This window comes from Mesoplodon bidens (assembly GCF_964165515.1).
Source record: "Mesoplodon bidens genome assembly, chromosome: 12".
Taxonomy (NCBI): domain Eukaryota; kingdom Metazoa; phylum Chordata; class Mammalia; order Artiodactyla; family Ziphiidae; genus Mesoplodon; species Mesoplodon bidens.
This window is the reverse complement of record NC_138168.1, coordinates 36,738,416-36,761,242: the sequence shown is the minus strand read 5'-3', so window position 1 is coordinate 36,761,242 and position 22,827 is coordinate 36,738,416. Positions and strand designations below refer to the sequence as shown.

Sequence of the window (22,827 nt, the reverse complement as noted above, 5' to 3'; positions counted from 1 at the left end):
CTCCTTGTTTTTTTTCTCTTCAAGGCCAGTAATACCTACTTATTTATCATTTTGTCATCAGGGAGTACAATATATTTAGAAGTCCCATTTGGTTGTTGTGAAATGGACTATTTTCAGGATGAGAGAATTTTTAGGAATTGACACTTAAGGGCATATTGAGTATTTTTGGTTACTCTTCTAAATGATGTAAGTGCATTCCTTTAAATAATATGAAAGGATTATGAATTATGCATTGTGATTTCTTACTGCTTTTTTGTATGTAATGAAAATTGGCTCAGTTTCATTTTAGACAGTAACTAACTTACCTGTTTTTCACAAAATCTTACAATCTCATTTCCTTCAAAGACTTAACAGTAGATTACTCTCCTGAGGTCTTTTGTTGCTAAGACTTAATTTCCTCTACCCAGATTGTCTGGTTCAAAATGAATTAATATCATGAAACATTAAAACACACAACTCTTCAGTAAAGAGGAACTAATAGTGGCCATACACTGTCTTTCTTATCTCTTTTTTTCTTTTTTTAATCTCTTAATTAACAGAATTCAGTAATATTTCAGTTTTCAAGTGGGAGTACAAATTGGAAATTCGGGGTTTGGTAAAGATGTAGAACTCTTTATATGACATAATGAAAAACAGGGTGAATCAGTTACTTTATACTGACATAAAAACATTAGGTATTTATATCTGTCAAGAAAGAAATTATTATTATTTTTAATACATTAAGACAGCATACAGTAGGTCTTCCCCTTTTGTTTTTTCTTAAGGTAAATATTTTTTTATGTAAAGAGTAAAACGTTTTTGTGAAGCTGATTATAAAATCTGTTCTATAAAAAAAGTAATATCTAAAATGTAATATCTAAATTTATAAAACAGAAGATAAAACTTCCTTTATAATCCCAGATCCAATGGAACAGTTTGATGTATATCTTTCCATAATTTTTTTGTATTAACAGATTATATTTAATTATGTTACTGTTCTGTGGCATGTTATAAGCATATATATCTTCCTCATCCTACTTAACTACTGTAATTCATAAAGAATGCATCATGAATTACTGATCTCAGTGTATTTATGGACATTCAACTTGTATTAGTTTTTTTTATTATAAATGATACTTTAGCAGACATCTTTTTGCTTATTTATCTGGCATTCTTGTTCAGTTAGTTTAACTTGGATACATTTTTGGAAGTGGAATTTTTAGGTTAAATGATATACAAATTTATTAATGTTGATCATTTAAAAGCAATGTGTATGATGCATATGAAGATGTAAACATTAGCAAGAGTAATCAGTTTTTTAAAAATCTTAAACACCCAGATTAAAAAACACTCTGACTCTATTTTACATTTATTTGATTATTAGTATGGTCAGTATTTTCATTGACTTTATATTTTTATATTTATTTTTATAAAATTAAGTTACTTTGTTAAAAAGTCAGCATAAGGAATAAAAGTGTAAAGTAATGAAATAAGTAAGCTTTACAAGTTTTTAACTTGGACTTTAAAATTTGAACTTTTGTTCCAGTCTTGCTCGACTACTTATTGGCCATTTATCCTAGGGCAAACTCTCTAATCTGTCCATGCCAAGTTTCCCCGTCTGTAAAATAAAGGTAATAAAAAAGACCTACTTCATGGGTTTTCTTTCCATGTTGAGAGAAATAATCCCCTTAAAGCATCTAAAGCAAAGCCTACTGTGTAGTATGTGCTCAGTTAGAAATGGTAGCTAACTGGTACTATTATCATTAAATGGATTAGTGAACAACTTACTTGCCAACTTAAATAATAAGGAATATATTATCTTATGTGTTTATCTACAATTAAGAACATTAAAGATAACTTAACATTTTAGGTTTTGTTTTTATAATGTATTAGTCTACTGATCTGGTCACAGATCATCAGTTTGGGGTTGGCCGTCAGTGAGGTAGCGTGCCAGGTCTTCCCTGGTTCCGTTCCTTTAAAGGTTAGGGTGTGGAGGTGTATGGTAGCAGAGGTATAGTTGGGGCCCAAGTAACAGACTCCTGGTGGTCCAGATTCACTTGCTTCGCCTTTAACTCTTGAGGACAGAGAGTAAGTCCTCACAGCTTGGCACTTGGTAGGCAGAGTTCAGTGTACGATGAACGAATGGGAGGGTGCATTTTAGATAATGGCCAGGTGTGGTTTAGGCTTTGCAGTTAATAACAGGTCTGTACTTTTGTTGAAACCATAGAGTCCTAGGTGAGGTCCCAGCTCTAATGCTACAGGTATTGGATGTAGGAAGAGAACCCTCTGTTTCTTCTATTCCTAAACTTTTAATTGAGAGAAACCTTTGAGGAACTCAGCCTATTAAGACCAAAAAAGAGAATGTTGAGGAGGACAGTGAGTGGAGGGACATATGACTTAAATTGAAATACTCTTCTGAAGGTTTTTTAAATTACCTTTTTGTCTCTGGAGGGTAAAACTCTAAGAATAATAAGAACTTTTTAATATGAAATATTTTTGCAATACTTGAGAGCTCATTTAGGCATCTCCACTTAATCAGACACATCTTTAGTTTTTCCTTTTTTTTAAGGAAGTCAGTTGTATATCTTGTGTGTGTTTTTTATCTTTTTCTTTTTACATAGGTATTATCACATTTTAAAAACTAGAAATCTTTAAATAGTGAAAAGTCTCATAATTTATCCTTGTCCCCTGTCTGCCCAGATCCTTATTTCAGTCTATTAAGAATCACAGTATTAGATTTTATGTATTCTCCCAGAATGTCTACAAGCAAATGTAAACATATTTTAGTGTTAACTGTGAAATATATATAAACAGAAGATTCTTATTCCCTACTGCCCACCCCCACCATCTTTGAGAAAAGTAGCATATTATAATATGGGTATGCATCTTGCTTTTTTCAGATAACAAGATCTTTCCATCTTAGTGAATAGAATACCTTCCATGGCTGTTAAGTAGTCTGTGGTGTGGAACGTGGTTTATGGGAAGCATCAGAGTGGTGGATTCCAGCATATAGAGCTTGGACTGCCTGTACTGAGTTGTGATCATCTCTGATTCTGAAATTTTGAACCTAAGGCACATGCTATCTAGAGCCAGAGGAAACTTAAACTGTGAAAATTATATAATGTATGTCTTTGGTATCTATATGATTTTTCCTAAATACATGCCGAAATTGATGTTTGCTGTTAGAATATTTAAAACTTAAGCTTATGATACATATACTAATTTGGAAGGGATGACATGATCCTGGTTTCATCTTAGATACCCAGTTAATGCATTTTAACTGACTGGCAGTATAAGTACCTACATTTGATTACTATAAACAGTTAGTGCAGTATGTGTAGTGTACATTTTTAAAATAAATTTATTTATTTATTTTTGGCTGTGTTGGGTCTTTGTTGCTGCACATGGGCTTTCTCTAGTTACGGCGAGCGGGGGCTACTCTTCGTTGCGGTGCACGGGCTTCTCATTGCAGTACCTTCTCTTATTGCAAAGCACGGGCTCTAGGCGCACGGACTTCAGTAGTTGTGGCACACGGGCTCAGTAGTTGTAACTTGCAGGCTCTAGAGCACAGCCTCAGTAGTTGTGGCACACGGGCTTAGTTGCTTCGTAGCATGTGGGATATTCCCGGACCAGGGATCGAACCCATGTCCCCTGCATTGGCAGGCGGATTCTTAACCACTGTGCCACCTGGGAAGCCCCTAGTGTACATTTTTGTTCTTCCAGGTAAATAGTATCGTCCAGATTATTTTTTAAAAATAAAGCGTGCATTTGGTAACAGCCTGTGTAGCTAGTGTTTGATAAAGTATATTAGAAACATATTTTCTATGGGATTGCATATATGAGTCATGTCATTTCTGTAAGATTAGTAGTCTTATGAATCCAAAATATACATAGACAAGTGGATTTAGGATGAAACTTGTAACAGTTTCATCTACTGATTATGATGTTTTGAAAATGCTTAGTTAAAACTAATTAAAAGGGAAAATGGTACATATTTCGAATGACTGTGCTATACATAAAGCCTTTATGATAAATTAGCCATGATACTCAGTTTTCTATTTAAGCGCAAATACTAAGACGCTAAGAAAAATAATTGCAGTTCAATTTTGTATATTCATTCATCTATAAAATGAACACCTGTGTTTCTTCTAAGTTAGAAGAATATCAAATATTTGGAAGCAATGATTGTTAGTGCCATTTAATTAGACATTAGTGTATGTATGAAATATAAATAAAACAGTGAATATTATTACTACATAGTTCTATATTTAAGTAAAATAGAGTTTTGATATAGTCACACGTTTTCTTCCTCTTTAATCTTTTGTTTTCTTAAGATATTTGTGAATATAATTTGAATATTATTTCAATACAAGAAATTCCTAATGCTCAGTGAACTTTAACTTAATTATCTCATGTTCTAGTAGCTCACAAACATAACTTAAAACATACTGAATCCTCTAGTGATATTTTTTAATACTGTTACAGTTGCTACCTGTACACATTCCTTTTATTTTTTTTTACCAACAAGTTTATTTTGAAAATTATTTCATCCATTTTTTCTAAATTTAAAATGAAAAATGAAAATAAACTTTGGGGAGAGGGGCCAGAATGTGGGCTGTGGAAGTAATTTATAAATTTTTGTAGGAGTTTGCTTTTTTTTGGTAACTTGTTTCTCGTCAGCATGTTCTGTTGCTAGTGAAGACTATATATGCAATAGTAATTTAAGGAATCTTTTGCAGTGGTTTTTAAATGAATGTCGAGACATTAATTGGCAAACTGAATCATTGTATGATAGTATTTTAGACGGTATATTTGGTGGTAATTCGTGTTTGGAGCTAAGACAAACTCAGTTCAGGTCTCATCTCTTCCACAGTTTATTAGCAGTGTGGACTCGGGTGAGTTGTTTAACTTCTCTAGGCCTTAATTTCCTCCAGTACCCTATATTCTTTCAGGAAAATCTTTAGAGGTAGGTGAGTCTCTATGGTAGTCTCGTCTTCATAGTCTGGTCATAACCTACTTTTCCATCTTCATTATCTCTGCTTCCCCTTCCTCCCATCTGTGTCACACAACGACTAACTTTTAACTAGTTCCAGGTGTTTCTCTAACACTCAGTTCCTTCTACCTGAAAGAGCATTCTTCTTAGTGACTCTCTCTCCCCTCAGATACCTCAACACATAGTCCATATCTTTATTATAGACAACTGAAATGACCTAATATAATTTTATCACCTTTTTTCCCCTTTAAACCACAAGCTAAATATTCTAAGGATCATTTTAGACACTCTCTTACTTTTGTTAAGAGAAGAAATATTTATACTGACATAAGTCCTTAGTATAGTAATATTTATACAAGTGATCAGTAAATGATTGTTGAATAGAATGTTATAAACCTCCATGTGTAATAGGTTTATTTGTGAGTATATTCTTCTAATGCCTTAGTTTGCTTCTCGAATGAACTGTAACCTTTAAGAACAAAAGAAATGTTTCTTATTTAAGATTGAATATAGGTTTTTTTCTGGAACTGCTACTTATTTTGCTTAGATCCAGTTTAATCTTCCTTTGGAAGATATTGTGAATGAAGTGTGTATCTTCTTAAGATTTTTAAGACTTTTCCCCTTATTTATTCAACTGATTTATCAATCAGTAAAAATTCATTTAGAGACCTATTATGTTCCTGGCAATTGGTTAGGTACTATGGTAATGCAGAGAGCAGTAAAACTGAATCCTTAGTTTAAATCCAGTGGGCCAGATATACATATGAATAAATCATTTCAGTGTTTGTGGCTAAGGGCCATAATGGCAATATATATATAAAGGGGGTGGTGTGAATGTCCAGCTGCTGAGAGAAATGGGAGTTCCCTAAATCTTTTGAAATATGGCAGAGTATAAATGCATAAATATAATAATTGCATATGGAATTGGAGGTGACCAGAGATTACATTTGAACTTGAACTTGAATGATAATGAAGAGTTTCTCAATGCTGGGAAAGGTATTATAGGTGGTGCAAGGCACAAAGAATGTCCAGAGAATAGTATGTATAGGTAGCAGTAGTGGAAGATAATAACAAGGGTTCACATTTTGAAGGGTTCTATTTGCTATACCTTCTGTGCCTTGAAAGATCTTGTATGCTACATACGCTGTATAGTTAAAATGGACAGTGAGAAGTCTCAGAAAACCTTCAAGCTGGAATGTGACATGATCAAATTTGTAGTTTAGGAATAGTGGACTTTTGTCATGAGTCTATAAAGACTGGAAATTGTAGCATTCACTTACCATAGTATTTTAGAAGCTTCATATAAAAAACAAAGATGATGTATGACAGTGATGATAATAGATGCTATTAATTTATTTCACCACAGTTGCAAGTACCTACACTGTATGGTTTATACTATATGGTTTATAAACATTAGCAATTAAAGACTGTGATTCTGAAGTTACACTATCTTCGAATCCTAACTCCACCATTTATAGCTGTGTGAACTTAAGTCTTTTGAAGTCTCTGTTTCCCCATCTGTAAAATAATCTGGTATGGTTATTACAAATAATTAGGATATTCATATGAAGGATTTACCCTGTGATTGGCTCATAATAAGAACTCTGGGGGCTTCCCTGGTGGTGCAGTGGTTGAGAATCTGCCTGCTAATGCAGGGGACACGGGTTCGAGCCCTGGTCTGGGAGGATCCCACATCCCACATGCCACGGAGCAACTGGGCCCGTGAGCCACAACTACTGAGCCTGCGCGTCTGGAGCCTGTGCTCCCCAACAAGAGAGGCCACGACAGTGAGAGGCCCGCGCACCGCGATGAAGAGTGGCCCCCGCTTGCCACAACTAGAGAAAGCCCTTGCACAGAAACAAAGACCCGACACAGTCAAAAATAAAAATAAATAAATTAAAAAAAAAAAAGAACTCTGTAATTGTTGGCTATTTTTATTATTTTTATAATTTCCTTGTGTGATAGTGTAACTAACCTTATTTTACAGATGAGGAAATAGAACTCAGAGGTGTTAATTATGTTCAAAGTTACATTGCAAATACAAAGCCAATCTTTTAACCTTGGCCTCTGACCCTAAGCCTCGTGTTCTGAAAAATGTGCTGCACTGCCAGTCCAAGGCTGAGTCATCAGCAGAGATCGATGAGAAAGTATCCCTGGTACTCTCAGGTGTTTAATCGGTCTGCCCAAGAGTTTCTAGGCCCTAGAGATACTACTCTGATATCTTCAAAGTGTGTGTATCCAATTGAAGGCATAAGTGGATATAACAGATAAGTCTATAAAATTATTTTTTATTTTAAAAAGACAGCTTTATTGAGGTATACTTGACATACAATAAACCATATATATTTAAAGTGAGAATTTGATAAGTTAGCCTATGTAAACATGTGAAACCATCACCACAATCAAGATAGTGAACATAATGGTCACTTTCAAAAGGTGTTTCGTGCCCCCTGCAAGCCCTCCTATCTCTCCCTCCACCCACCTCCCTACCCCCAAGCATCAACTAATCTGCTTTCTGTCACTATAGATTAGTTTGTATTTTCTAGATTTCTATATAAATGTAACCATGCAGTATGTATTCCTTTTTTTGTCTGGCTTCTTTCATTCAACAATCATTTTGAGATTCATCCTTATTTTACATGTTTCAGTGATTCATTCCTTTTTATCACTGAGTAGTATCCCATTGTATGAATGTGCTACATTGTATTTATCCATTCATCTTTTGATGGACATATGAGTTGTTTCTAGTCTTAGCCTATTACAGGTAAAGCTGCTATGAACACTTGTTTACAAGTTTTTGTATGTACATATACTTTTTTTTTTCCTCTTGGGTAAAACCTAGAAGTGGTATGGCTGGATCACGTTAAGTGTATGTTTAACTTTTTAAAAATTAAGTGCCAGTTCCTCCACATCCCCACCAACACTTGCAATGGGCATTTAAAAAATTTTGAGGCCTTTTAATGGTGTATAGTGTTATCTCATTGTGGTTTTAACTTTCAATTCCCTAATGACTCACGGTGTTGAGCATCTTTTTTGTGTGCTTATTGCCATCCACATACTTTCTTTGGTGAAGTGACTGTTCAAATCTTTTGACCATTTAAAAAATTGGATTGTTTGTTTTCTTATCATTGTGTTTAGAGAATTCTTTATATATTCTGGATTCAAGTCCTTTATCACTTGTAAGATTCACAGAGATATTCTCCCGTGATGTGGCTTCTTCTTTCATTTTCTTAACATTATCTTGAAGACTATAAGTTTTTCGTTTTGCTTAAGTCCAGTTTATCAATTTGTTTGTTTATAGATTATGCTGTGTTTAAGAAATCTTGGCCTAACTCAGGACCACAAAAAATTTATCTTTTATTTTCTTGAACACGTTTTATAGTTTTAAGTTTCATTTTAGGTCAATGATCCATTTTGAGTTAACTTTTGTATATGGTAGGAGGTATGGATCCAAGTTTATTTTTTGCGTGTGGCTATCCATTTATTCCAGCATCATTTATTGAAAATGCTATCCTTTGTCATTTGCATTGCCTTTGAGCCTTTGTCAAAAATCAGCCGTCCCACTAGCTACCTATTTTACTTTTGGTAGTGTATATATGTCCATGCCTCTCTCTGGCTTTGTCACAGCTTACCCTTCCCCCTCCCCATACCCTCAACACAGGGAGATCAGCTTGGTGCTTTGTGACCACCTAGAGGGGTGGGATAGGGAGGGTGGGATAGGGAGGGTGGGAGGGAGGGAGATGCAAGAGGGAAGAGATATGGGAACATATGTATATGTATAACTGATTCACTTTGTTATAAAGCATAAACTAACACACCATTGTAAAGCAATTATACTCCAATAAAGATGTAAAAAAAAAAAATCTACATTTTCTAAACCAAAAAAAAAATCAGCCGTCCGTATATGTGAGGGTTTCTTTGTGGATTCCTTATTCTGTTCCTCGATTTATTTATCTTTATCTTTATCTTTAATGCTGTTTTGATTTCTCTAGTTTTTTAATAATCCTTGAAATCAGGTAGTTTTAGCTCTCTTACATTGTTCTTTTGTTTCACAGTTGTTTTGTCTCTTCTAGATCCTCTGTGTTTCCATGTGGATTTTAGAACCAGCTTGTTAATTTCTATAGAAAAGCCTACTGAGATATTGAATTGGATTTGCATTGAATCTGTATATCAATTTGGGAAGAACTGACATCTTTCATAGATTTTTTTTCATTCTGTTAGCAAACTTACATAGTTTTTAGTACATAAGTGTTTCCTATCTCTTAAAATTTTTATAATTTCGATGCTATTGTAATTGATTTAAAAAATTTTTTTACTTTCAGATTTTTCATTGATAGTATACAGAAATACAATTTTTAAAAAATGCTGGTCATGTATCCTCGAACCTTCTTAAATTCACTTATTAGTGTTAGGAGATTTTTTGTAGATTCCACCAGATTTTTGCCTAGGAAATCATGTCATCTCTAAATAAAGACAGTTTTTCTTCTTCCTTTTCTATATGAATGCCTTTATTTTTATATTAAAAATAATGTTTTTTCCTGGATTGCACTGACTGGAACCTGTAGTACTATGATAAGTGGTGAGTATAACATATAGTATGGAGTTAAGTGGTGAGTGTAATATCTTGTTCTTGATTTTAGAGGAAACCATTTAGTCTTTCACCATTAAGTATAGTATGAGCTGTAGGGTTTTTGTAGATATCCTTTGACAGTTTGAGGAATTCCCTTCTATTTCTAGTTTGCTGAGACATTGTTTTTCTTTTTGGTTGGGAATGGATGTAGGATTTTGTCAAATTATTTTTCTACATCTATTGAGATGATCATATGGCTTTTCCATTATAGTGTATTATTATGGTGAATTACATTGAGTTTGAATGTTAAACTAACCCTGCATTCCTGTGATAATCCCCACTTGGTAATGATATAGTATTATGTTATAGAATTCGATATACTAAAGTTCTGTTTATAATTTTTTTCTATGTTCATAAAGGATATTGGTCTGCAATTATATTTTGTCTGGTTTTGGTATTAGGGGAAAGCTTGCCTCATAGAATGATTTGGAAAGTATTCTCTCCTCTGCAGTTTTTCTGAACAGTCTAAAACTCCATGAAAAATTGGTATTATTTCCTCATTAAATGTTAAGTAGAATTTACCAGTGAAACTGTTTGGGCCTAGAGTTTTCTTTGTGGGAAGGATTTTAACTTCAGCCTTAATTTCTGTAACAGATATAGAGTTATTTAAGTTGTATATTTCTTCATGAATGAACTTTGTTAATTTGTATCTTTTAAGAAAGTTCTCCATTTGATCTAAATGGTCAAATTTATTGGCATAAAGTCGTTTATAATATTCCCTTATATTATTTTAATATCTGCAGCATCTGTAGTGATGCCATCCTTCTCATTCTTGGCATTAGTAATTTGTGTCTTCTCTTTTTTTTGACCACGCCATGTAGCTTGTGGGATCTTAGTTCCCCAACCAGGGATTGAACCCAGGACCTCAGCAGTGAGAGTGTAGAGTCCTAACCACTGGAGTGCTAGGGAATTCCCTGTCTTCTCTCTTTTTTTCCTGACCAGTCTGGCTAGAGATTAATCAATTTTAGTGATCTCAAAGAATAAGCTTTTCTGTTTTCATTTCATTGATACCTACTTTGATCTTTATTATTTCTTTTATTCTGTTTTACTTCGGTTTTAATTTTTCCTTTTTCTAATATCTTATTTTGAAAGATGAAGTCATTCATTTGAAACCTTTCCTCTTCTTTCATATAGGTGGCTAGTGCTATATATTTTTCCTTGAATAGTGCTTTAGCAACATCTACAAATTCTCATATGTTGAGTTTTCATTTTCTTCAGTTAAGAATAGTTAATTTCCCTTTTGAGTCCTTCTTTCATCCATGGGTTATTTAAGAAGAACGATATTTAGTTCCAAATATTTGTATGTTTTCTAAGGATATTTCTAGTAAGCACTTCTAATTTAACTCCATTGTGATCAGGGAATATATTTTGTATGTATTGCTTCCTTTTCAATTTATTGAGACTTGTTTTATGGCCCAGAATATGGTGTATATATATCTTGTGAAATGTTCCATGAACAATTGAGGAGAATTATTGTTAGATAAATAAATGTCAGTCAGGTCAAATTGGTTGATAGTGCTGTTCAAATCTATTGTAGCCTTGCTGATTTTCATGCCTACTTGACTTATCAGTTCTTGGAGAAGGATGTTGAAATCTCTGACTGAAATTGCAGATTTACCTATTTCCCTTTGCATGTCTATCAGTTTTTGCTTCATGTGTTTTGAAGATCTGTTATTGGGTTTATAAACATTTAGGATTGTTATGCCCTAATGATTAATCATCTTCTTCATGAAATGACTGGGTCTCTATTCCTGGTAATATTCTTGGCTTTTTTTTTTTTTTTTTGCGGTACGCGGGCCTCTCACTGTTGTGGCCTCTCCCGTTGCGGAGCACAGGCTCCGGACTCGCAGGCTCAGCAGCCATGGCTCACGGGCCTAGTGGCTCCGAGGCATGTGGGATCTTCCCGTACCGGGGCACGAACCCGTGTCCCCTGCATCGGCAGGCGGACTCTCAACCACTGCGCCACCAGGGAAGCCCTATTCTTGGCTTTTAAATCAATTTTTTTCTGGCATTAATTTAGCTATTCCAGTTTCCTGCCATTAATTCCTTCCAGTGTTTTGTTTACTCTCAGACATTGTAGTTTTCATCTCTAAAGACTTTTTGTATAGAAGATTTTAGGAAAAATTAATTAACCACTCTGTGTCTTTAATTTCTTCTCTGTTAAAAGGACGTAATAATGGTACCTATACTATAGAATTGTTTTGAGGATTAAATAAATAAATATATGAAAGTGCTTACAATTGCATGTGTCACAGTGTAAGTTCTGAACAAACATAATCTACAGCTGTTATTCCTACTATTGAGGCTGCCTTTTCAAAAAAGTATCTTTAAAAATCCGTAACATATTGAAACAGAATTTCTTATTGATTTATATCCCCAGGAATTTTCTTGTTTGCACTTTCATTTGTCATCCTCAATCTAAAAAAACTAGGCTATCATTATATGAAATCAAAAATACCTGTTTAATTTTGTTTCATTACATTATTATCATGGTTTTGTACTTAGGATTGTGTACAAAGATACAGGTATAGTCTCATTATCATATTTTTCAAATTTAGTGGGTTACAATTCCCAAGTGCATTAGAATTGTACAATAGTTGTGAGTTGTTAACTGTGCATACTTAGTTTAAATACAGGACACATTGAGAGACTAAACAAATTAGTCATTTGTTTGTTTATCACAAAAAATTTGCATTTAATGTTTTGTATGAGACCTTCACATTATTATCATTTATAGTGGGTCATGTCATTTTTAGATTGGACAGCTGGCTTTTAAAGGAATGAGAAGACTCAATAGAATCCAGTCAATTGTGTTTGAGACTGCCTACAACACCAATGAGAACATGCTGATTTGTGCCCCTACTGGAGCTGGAAAGACCAACATTGCAATGCTTACAGTTTTGCATGAAATTCGCCAGCATTTTCAACAAGGTGTTATCAGAAAGAATGAATTTAAGGTAGGAAATTAACAAATCCGACAACAGCTTTTTAAATTGTAAAATTTAAAATCATTTTGCAGTTGTACATGTTACATGAGATCTGGAAGTTTTTAAGGATATTATACATGAAGTCATGTAAAGAACGCTGCATGATTTACTTCATTACTTTTAGGCAATCCCTATTTGTGTTATGAAAATCCCACTACCCCTGTGAAAGCTATGAAAATGCACTTAGCTTTGAAGCACCCGTTTTCAAAGTGATAAGGCTATGTAAACAAATTCCATTGTCCTGTAAACAGCTGCACACTTACGCAACAAAGATAAGTACTTTTCATATATCACTATTAAGATTTTTCACCCTAACTGGCTAGAATCATATTTCACAATAAATAGTGACTTGTATTGACATTGTAGTTTTTGCTCATTCATCAAGCTAGTGTTTCTTTGGCGCAGATTGTATATGTTGCTCCAATGAAAGCGTTGGCAGCTGAAATGACAAATTACTTCAGCAGACGTCTAGAGCCACTGGGCATCATTGTGAAAGAATTGACTGGTGATATGCAGTTGTCAAAAAATGAAATTTTACGAACTCAGGTATGTTGTATACTTAGATTTTTGTTGTTGTTGCTTAATACCATTCTTTTTTTTTTCCAAGCAATTGTTAAACAACTATACCTTAAGTAACTATAAAACATAATACGAATGTAACATGGTGAACTTCTCTATTTGTAACCACAGCCTATCCTCTACAGAAGAGGTTTTTGCTGGTGCTTTGTTCTATTATAGCCCTTCTAACTTCCATGATTCTTGCCTTATCTTGAATATTGTTAGATTCCTGGTGTAGATTTTAAGTCATTGACAGTAAGTGTTGATCTTTTAAAACAATAGGCAATGAGGATTTTCATAAGACCAGAATTCAGTTTTAAGAACAGGAAAATGTATCTTTATACTTTATATGTTATAGATCTTTAAAGGATCCCACTAGCATTCTAAAGTATTCCATAAGGATGGTTTAATGTATATAAAAAAGTTTTTAGTCGTTCTGTATTTTAGCAAATAGGAAGCTACTAAATCTTGCACTGTATATAGCACTATATTAGGTGAAATGTATGACAAGCAGGGCATTTAAGATACCATCCTGCCTTCAAGGATCTTATATTATGACTGAGTAGGCAAAAACTACATTAGAACTACAGCTAGATTATCATTAATGGATGCAACATGTAAGTAGGTGATGTTCATAGTGCTTGTAAAAAATAAAATAATGTATTACCAAATATTAATGGGACAATTCAGGGGAGTTTAATGGAAAATAGATGATGTAGCTTTTGAAACAGTGAATAGACATTGATTTAAAATGTGATTTGAGGGTATCTTCATTTCCTAGTTAAACAATATGATATTTCACTTGATAAAATATTCCTTAAAATGATGTTTTCTGGGAATTTTTAATGGCCTTAGAAATTGACGTTTAGAAAAAAATACAGGAACAACTCTTTATGTTAATACAATTATATATTCTATGCAATAACCAAAACGCTATCAGGAGGAATAATTATAGTAGTTATGTCTGGTGGTAGGATTATGGAAGATTTTTTCCCCACTTTTTCTACTGTAAGACTGTGTTAATGTTATAATCTAAAAAATAAGCATAATTTTAATTTTACTCTAGGTATCATTGTTTTATTCAGCATAATTATTTTTCTTCTATATAGTTGTTTCATAACCTATCACCCAATTACCTAATTTTTTGGTAAAGGCTAGGGAAAGGAAAGTAAAATTTATGGGACACCAGCTAGCTTGATGCTCTTGTCACTATGCTAGTTGTCCTACAGACATAACAATGCAGTTCTGTTGAGGAGAGTAAGGCTTATTGAGGTAACAGGTCTTGCCTGGGCTCCCATTTCCAGTAAATCATGTAGATAGGATTGGATTCCAAGTCTTCAAATTTCAAAGTTTGTGATAAATTTCTACTAAAATATTTCACTTTTGCCCATCTTTTATATCCACAGTTTATTGTTTTAGGTGGTGATGGTGGTGGTTTAAACTACCAAGATACTGAAGGAGCTTGGTAGTATTTGAAAGAAAATAAGTAAAATGAGGGTTTGTCATGTGAGGGAAAAAATGCCTATCTATAGATGTTTAGTTTTCAAGTCAGTTCAATATAATATGTATAGCAAATAAATGAAATAATTTTTAAAGTTACTGAAAATAACAAAATTACCTTATTTAGAGATCAAAAGTTGGGAAAGTAAAGGTGTGTTAACTTAATTTTTTAAAGAAATTACAAAATGCCACCATTTTAGGACTTAGTGATTAATAATGAAGGCTCTAGTTAAGAGTACTTTTAGAAGTTTGGAAAATTTCCCAAAATGTAGAGATAGTGAAGCCTTTAGTTCACTGAAGTATTTGTTTTTGTATTAATAGCTTTAGTTTTTGGAATGCTAAAATTAAAAAAATTTTAAACTCATCTCTAAATTGTAAAATAGAATTTTGTCATATCAGTGGTGACAGTATTTGTTACTATTCTTTTAGTTTATGAAGGACTGATATTCAACTGTTCTCAGGGTATATGACAGTACCAGTTGTTAAAATATTGAAATATTTTTTAGCTTATTGGGAAATGGATACTGCTAAGAGCCCTCCAAGTGCAGCTCCTACCAACTCATAATCCAGCAATTAAAGGGTTAGTACCTGGACCAGCAGGAGGCCTCTAGGATGTAGTTTTAGCCCTAGGGCTGCTGTTCCTATTAGTTTGTTTTCTTGCAGTTAATCACCCTATTTTGTCCTTTCCTGTACCAATGCTGACTTCCCCAGGCCTCAGTGCTGGTCTGGGGTGGGAATGAAAGAATACGTTTGCCTGTCAGCCTGGCATCCTTACCACCCTGCCTTTCTGGTGGACAGTTGTCCATTCATACTAGTTGTTAAATATTTTAAATATTATACCTGATTTTTAATTAATACTACTAGAGTTTAAAGATTTATTAGTGAAGACCAGTATGTATTTCAGTAAAGGTCAGTAGATAAAAGCAATAATCAAGGATGTAGTTCTGGTTATTAATGACAGTTTCCTTCAATTAAAAAAATTTCTTTTACCATATTTATAGTAGCCTGTTTAAAGTCATTGCTGAACACAGCATGTGGCCCATTACGAGTCAGGTTTTACTGACTGCCTTTTTTTTCTGTGAATGAGTCACATCACCCTGTTGCATATCTAGTAATTTTGGGTTGAAAATAAAAAGTTTTAGTAACTCTAGATTCTATTCATCCAGCCTTTTCCTTGAAACATTTTAAATTTGATTTTGTTAAAAAAATCTAGAGAATTATCACCTAAAAACAATAACAATTATATTTATATATAGTCACTTTAGCTAATAAATTTTTATTCTTTTTATATAATTTGTAGACTTAGCACAATGAACTGAATCATGTTTAAAATATTAAGTTTATACAATAAAGAGAAAGGAGTTTTAAGATTTGTGTAACAGTACAATGTTACGTACAGTTTCTATATTTATGGACACATTTATAGAAATAGTGTTATGTATGATAGCTTTCAGGGCTAGCTGAACATGTAATTGCAGACAGAGATCATTATCTTAAAACTACACATCAAGACACATAGACTGATAGATATTTTTTTAGTGTGTGATTTTTACTTTCATAATGTCTTATGAAGTCACGCAAATTAGATAAAAATTTGGCACATAACCAACTGTCTTTATTAAAAATAAAATTTCCTGAAACCGGAACCATTCTAGAGCATCTGAGACCATACCTATGATATAGCCTACCTAAAGAAATGAGTTTTGTATCCTGGTGGGTACAATGAAATTAAGGGAAGAAATTAAGTCAGTTTGTTCCTCTTTTATTACTTGCAAGTACAGACTTATGAAATTTTCTGTAAATGTTAAGTTTGGCTTTGGTAATCTTATCTCACTGCTATGCTGTATCCAGGGTTCTTCTGTATCTTTCTGCATTAGTCTTTCTGCATACCGTTAACAGACCAGTTAAGAAAACGAAAAAACAAAACAGACCAAAAACCCCCTGCATTGACCTACTAGAGAATGGACTTGAGGATACGGGGAGGGGGAAGGGTAAGCTGGGACAAAGTGAGAGAGTGGCGTGGACATATATACACTACCAAATTGTAAAATAGATAGCTAGTGGGAAGCAACCGCATAACACAGGGAGATCAGCTCAGTGCTTTGTGACCACCTAGAGGGGTGGGATAGGGAGGGTGGGAGGGAGGGAGATGCAAGAGAGAAGAGATATGGGGACATATGTATATGTATAACTGATTCACTTTGTTATAAAGCAGAAACTGACACACCATTGTAAAGCCATTGTACTCTAATAAAGATGTTAAAAAATTAAAGAAAAACAAAAACAAAAAACCCCTGCATTGATTTGGTCTTTTGCATTGCTATAGAGAGGCAACTCTCAAAATTGATATGGGGACACCAGAGTTTGCTAAGACTCTTCAGGGGATCAGCGAAGTTAAAACTAGTTTTTGTAATAATATTGTGATGTTATTTTCTTTTACTCTCATTTTCTCACAAGAATAGAGTTGAGTTTTCCAGAGGCTACATAATGTGTGATGTCATCATCACTGACAACTAATGGAATGAGTACTTTGTAATATTGTGTTGTAAAAATTTCTTAGTTTCAATTTCTCATGTAAGAAGTATTGATAGATATAACCCAGAAAAAGAAAAGCTGTTTGGGGCCTCAGTAATTTTCAAGAGTGCAAAGGAGTCCCAAAGGCAAAACGTTTTGAGAACTGCTATTATAGGGGAAAGCTCCTTATGTATGACATTGGATTCTCTTCATAATCTACATCCAGCCTGATTTTCAGCCTAATGTTCCCAGCTGCTTTCCAACATGAACTTCAGCCAGACCATTTCTGCTTTTTCTAAAATAACATTATTCAACATTTTTTCAAATGAACTTTGCTAATTAGTAAGTTTCGTCTTGCGTTTTCTTTTTCATGATGTCTTCCTTTATTCATTGACATTTCTCTAAATCTTACCCATTCTACTAAACTCAGTTTGAACTCTGTAAGAACTTTATTTTCCTCTTGCCTGAGTACAACAGCACCATTCATTTATATTCATGAAATAATACCTTGACCACAAAGAACATGCTTTTGGATCTGGTGTGGTCTTAGAAATCTGGGCAATCTCAAACAAAATTTTGATTGCTCTTATACCATACTCAGTTGTGTTAATGAACTGATGCTAGTGAAAGAGTATTTATGGAAAGAAAAGGCAGGTAACATTTGAATTCAAATTATGGGCCAGTCACTATGCTAAGTGCATATATACATCCTCAGTAAGTCATTACAAAAGCCTTATTGAGTAGTGTCTCCATTTCGCACATACAGGAAGCAAAACTCATTAAAATCTATCTCGATTTATATATTATATATTCAGAAGGTTGATGAGCATCTCTTTGTCTTTCATTTGCTCGTCTCCGTACTTCCCTAGATCTGGGCAGGGACCATGTGCTTGGCCTCTGTAATAGTTTATAAGTGGAACCTGGTATTTTGTGCTTGCTCTTTATTCTCCTCCAATGTACCCCTACTATATCCATGATGGTAATTTCTGCAGACCTGAAACTATATAGTTATTAACCTCTTCACACTATCTTTCTACCTATTCTCACATGCTCACAGATTAATGGACTGTGCTGCTATCACTGCCTTTGAGGTTGGGCTGTAGAGAGAGCAAAGCAGGAATATTGCAGGGCATGTGGGAGTACAGACACACTCAACTTATATTTTTGAATTTTTAATTTCCTACTTTCCCTACTTTTTCCATTTTTATCATTTTTAATAGCTTTTTAATGATTCCCATTGTAAGTTTCCTAATAATTAACACAATTAAATATAACCTTAAATTTCCCCTGTCTTTTTTTTTTTTTTTGCTTTTTCATATTTTACTACAGAGGTACTTCTGATGTATTATTAGTTAATATGTAATTTGTAAACTGCTGCTTCATATCCTACACATACAAAATCATTTTACAAAAATGTTCTAAAAACTAGAAAAGGTTCTTTGTCTTTTCTGTTGATGGGTGATAGTTATATATATGATGCACTCCCCTAGGCTTACTCATAGGATGGGCCATGGGTTATCTAGTTCCTGGTGTTCCACTTATAATTTTTTTAAAACAAATTTATTTATTTATTTATTTATGGCTGCATTGGGTCTTCGTTGCTGTGCGCGGGCTTTCTCTAGTTGCGGCGAGCGGGGGCTAGTCTTTCATTGCGGTGCGCGGGCTTCTCATTGCGGAGGCTTCTCTTGTTGCGGAGCACGGGCTTTAGGCGCGTGGGCTTCAGTAGTTGTGGCGCACAGGCTTAGTTGCTCCGCGGCATGTGGAATCCTCCCAAACCAGGGCTCGAACCTGTGTCCCCTGCATGGGCAGGTGGATTCTTAATCACTGCACCACCAGGGAAGCCCCAGTTATAATACTTTTTTTCTCCGTTATTCAGAGCGCCTCTGAATGCAAGCTAATTTTGGATCTGTTATATTTAAAAAATAAAAAATTATTTTCTTTGGTACTTTAATATGGTACCGTAATTCTCATTGCCGTCTAATTTATATGTTGTAAATATTTCTTTTATCTTAAAGAAATATTAGGCACCTTATCTATAGCGTGTAAGGCATAGTACATGTGTTGGGGAGTCAGTCGTGTTTAAGGCAGGGCCAAGCCTCAAAAGCTAATAGTCTAAAAGAATAATATCTGTGGTCTTGCCTGTTTGCCTTAAAAACATTTTCATTGTATAGTGCTTTGTTCCCTCAAGTTATAGAAGACTAAAATATTTTAAGTGTCTTACTGTTGTTATTTGATATAACATATAAAAGGTCTTTTGGAGTTAGAACTTTGCACATAGTTGTCCTTCAACAAATGTTAGTTTCTTTCTGCATCTTCATTGGGTTCTTTATTCTTCTCCTATCCCACTGTACTTCATGAGAGGTAACCCCAGGGTATATACTTGATTTATGCTACACTGACACTTTGAACTATACCTGGCTGTTTCAGTCTAGGAGAAAAGAAAAAATTGATGGCTTTCCCCTCAGTTTTAGAAGCGACAGTATAGTTAAGTGTGAGTGGCACTTATTTGGTACTAAGTAGAATATCCTTTTGACTTATCCCTTTGGCAGAACAATAATCTGTGGAATTGATTAAGGAGAGAGCCTTTTGAGAAGGCTTGTTAAAAGAAGGCTTTTATGTTAAATTTGATCTTCTTTTTTGTAAGAGAATTAAAGCTATTGATTCATTCCTACATTTGAGACTTTTCTTACTAGAAAGGAAAATAATAATTATATTCTAAGGAAAGCACTAGATACTACTACATGTTATACTTAATGCAGGCATGCTAGTTGATCTCTAAACATTTTATTTCAGGTTTATTGAGGTATAACTAATGTGCAAAAATCATACATATTTAAAGAACACAATTTAATGAGTTTTGACATATGCGCATACCAGTGAAACCATCACCACAATCAAAATAATGAACATATTCATCAGCCCTAAAAGTTTCCTCACATCCCTTTGTAGTCCATCTCTCACCATCTGCCGCTCTCATCCCCAGGCAACCACTGAAATGCTTTCTGTCATTAAAATAAAATTTTGTTTACAATAAAAAAAATTATTAAGTAGAATAATACATTGTATGCTTTTTTAAAATCTGGCTTTTTTCACTCTATAATTATTTCGATATTTATCCATGTTGTTGTATGTATTAATGGTTTATTCCTTTGTACTGCTAAGTAATTTTGCGTCGCATGGGTATATCATGAATTGCTTATCCATTCAATTTTGATGGATATGTGCCTTGGTTCCAGTTTTTGGCTATTACAAATAACACTGCTATGAACATTCTTTTGCAATCATTTTTGTGGACATAGGCCTTTCATTTCTGGGTAAGTACCTAGGAGTAGAGTTGCTGGGGATATGGTAGATGCATATTAAACTTTTTAAGAAACTACCAAACTGTTTCCAAAGTGGCTGAAATGCTTTACATTCCCACCAGCCGTGTATGAAAATTCCAGTTCTTTCACATCCTCTTTAATACTTCAGCTCTTTAATTTTAGCTATTCGAGTGGATGTGTAGTAACATCTCACTGTGATTTTAATTTGCATTTCCCTAATGACTAATGATGGTTGAGCATCTTTTCATGTGTCTTTTTGGCATCTGTATATCTTCTTTGGTGATGTATCTTTTCAAGTTGTTTGCCTTGTTTAAAGTATTTTAAGTGGGTGGTTTGTCTTACTATTGAGTCATAAGACTTTTGTATGACTCTAAATACAAGTCCCGTGTTGGATATATGCTTTGCAAATATTCTCTTACCTTAGTAGACTTGCCTTTTCATGTTTGTAATAGTGTCTTTTGAAAAGTAAACACTTTAAATTTTAATAGAGTCCTAATTATTGACTTTCTCTTTCATAGTGCATACTTTTTGTGTCCTGTTTTTAAAATATTTACCAAGCCCAAGAGAAGTAAGATCTTTTCCTTATGTTTTCTTCTAGAAATTTTATAGCTTTAGTTCTTAGTTTTAGGCTGTGATCTATTTTGAGTTGATTTTTGTGTAAGAGGTAGGGATTGAGGTTCATTTTTTTTTGAATATGAATATCTGTTGTTCTGACATCATTTGTTGAAAAGGTAATCTTTTTTCCATTGAATTACCTTGGCACCAATACTGAAAACGAATTGACCATATATGTGACTATTTCTGAATTCTATTCTGTTTCATTGATTTGTATGTTTATCTTCACGCCTGTACCACACTGTCTTGATTACTATAACTATATAATATGTCTTGAAATCAGGTAGTATAAGTCCTCCAAGTTTGTTCTTTTTCAGAGTCGTTTTGATTATTCCAGGTCTTCTCTTTTCCATATAAATTCTATATATTGTGGTTGATTTTTGTTAACTTTTTTCCATTTATTATTATGCAATTTTATCTAGTAACCATAGAGAACATGTTATAAAAGTGTGAATTGGGGGGTTGTAGCTGTTTATTTTTAATTATTTTGCAAAACTTGAACCTCCTGAAAACATTGCTTTAATGACAATGGAAGCCGAAGTGACTAAAAGAGATTAGAAATATTTTGAAAAGTAGGGAAAGATATCTACAACACCCTAGGATTATAGATCTTTTTTAAGTATTTAATTATTTTTAATACTTCTAAGTTTTAATTGTTTCTCTTCTCTTTTCAAAGCACATTCTTTCATTGCAGAAAAATTTAAAAATAGGCAAACAAAAACATGTCCAACTGTAAGTGTATACTTTCTACGTCTCATTTTTGTGCCAAAATATATACATGTATTTAATGAATGGTAGTATGGCATAGTGGTATGTGGAAGTTAATTCATTTTATACATGTGAAGTGTTTAGAATGGTGCTTGGCAATAATAAATTCTTAATAAGCAATAGCTATCTTTTAATAAAACCGTACAAACAAGCTGCTCTGTATTCTGCCTTTTTTATTATTTAACAAGGTACCATGCATGAATAGCTAACCATCCATGTCAATAGGTATATGTGTACGACAATTTTAATGTTAACTAATTACGATTACTGATTGTTGCAAAAGGACCAACTAACACAAACCTGCCATGTATTCCTCATTAATTAAATTGGGAACATAGAGCAGTGCTGTTCAGTACAGTAGCAAGTAGCTACATGTGACTATTTAAATTAAAATTTAATAAAATTAAAAGTTTTTTTCCTCATTTGTACTAAGCTCATTTCAGCCGCTCAGTAGTCACCAGTGGTTCCCAAATTAGATAATGCAGTTATAGAACATTACTACCATCACAGAAAATTCTACTGGACAATGACAGTATAGTGCTTAAGGCAGCGTTGTGGTAATATAGAGAGCAGAAGCTGAGACAGTGTACATTCATGCACATGCAGTTTCTTTTGTTATGGGGCATGCAGTGTTCCAGTATACAAAAGGGTCCTGGGACAGTTGAGAAAGAAGCCAAGTGTCACTCAGCCACTCCCCTTTTGTAGAATTCAGACTTACAGTCTCTGGGCCTCAGTTTAAGGGAATGTTTACAAACATCACCCTTTTCCGGTTCTGAACCAATTTTGATTCAATTCTCAATTGTACAGTTGAGAATTCCCTGCTTCTAGATTCCCAGGGTCCTGCAGAGCCCTCTCCTCATAGTAGTACACAGCATTGTATGGGTATTTTATGTTTTCTTTAATTCTTGCTTGTATGTTTGTTTACAGTGTTTTCAAACTTTCCTGTTAGAGAAATCAGAA

General features: G+C 33.9%; 1 protein-coding gene across 1 annotated transcript in view; it reads left to right on the top strand.

Moving 5' to 3' along the window:
• The window catches only part of ASCC3 (activating signal cointegrator 1 complex subunit 3), a 325,470-nt gene that overhangs the window by 85,983 nt on the left and 216,660 nt on the right, over positions 1-22,827 (top strand). The window contains exons 9-10 of the mRNA XM_081251559.1: positions 12,359-12,559; positions 12,995-13,135. Of these exons, the coding sequence (XP_081107685.1) occupies positions 12,359-12,559; positions 12,995-13,135 (342 nt within the window). The remainder of the gene's footprint in view (positions 1-12,358; positions 12,560-12,994; positions 13,136-22,827) is intronic.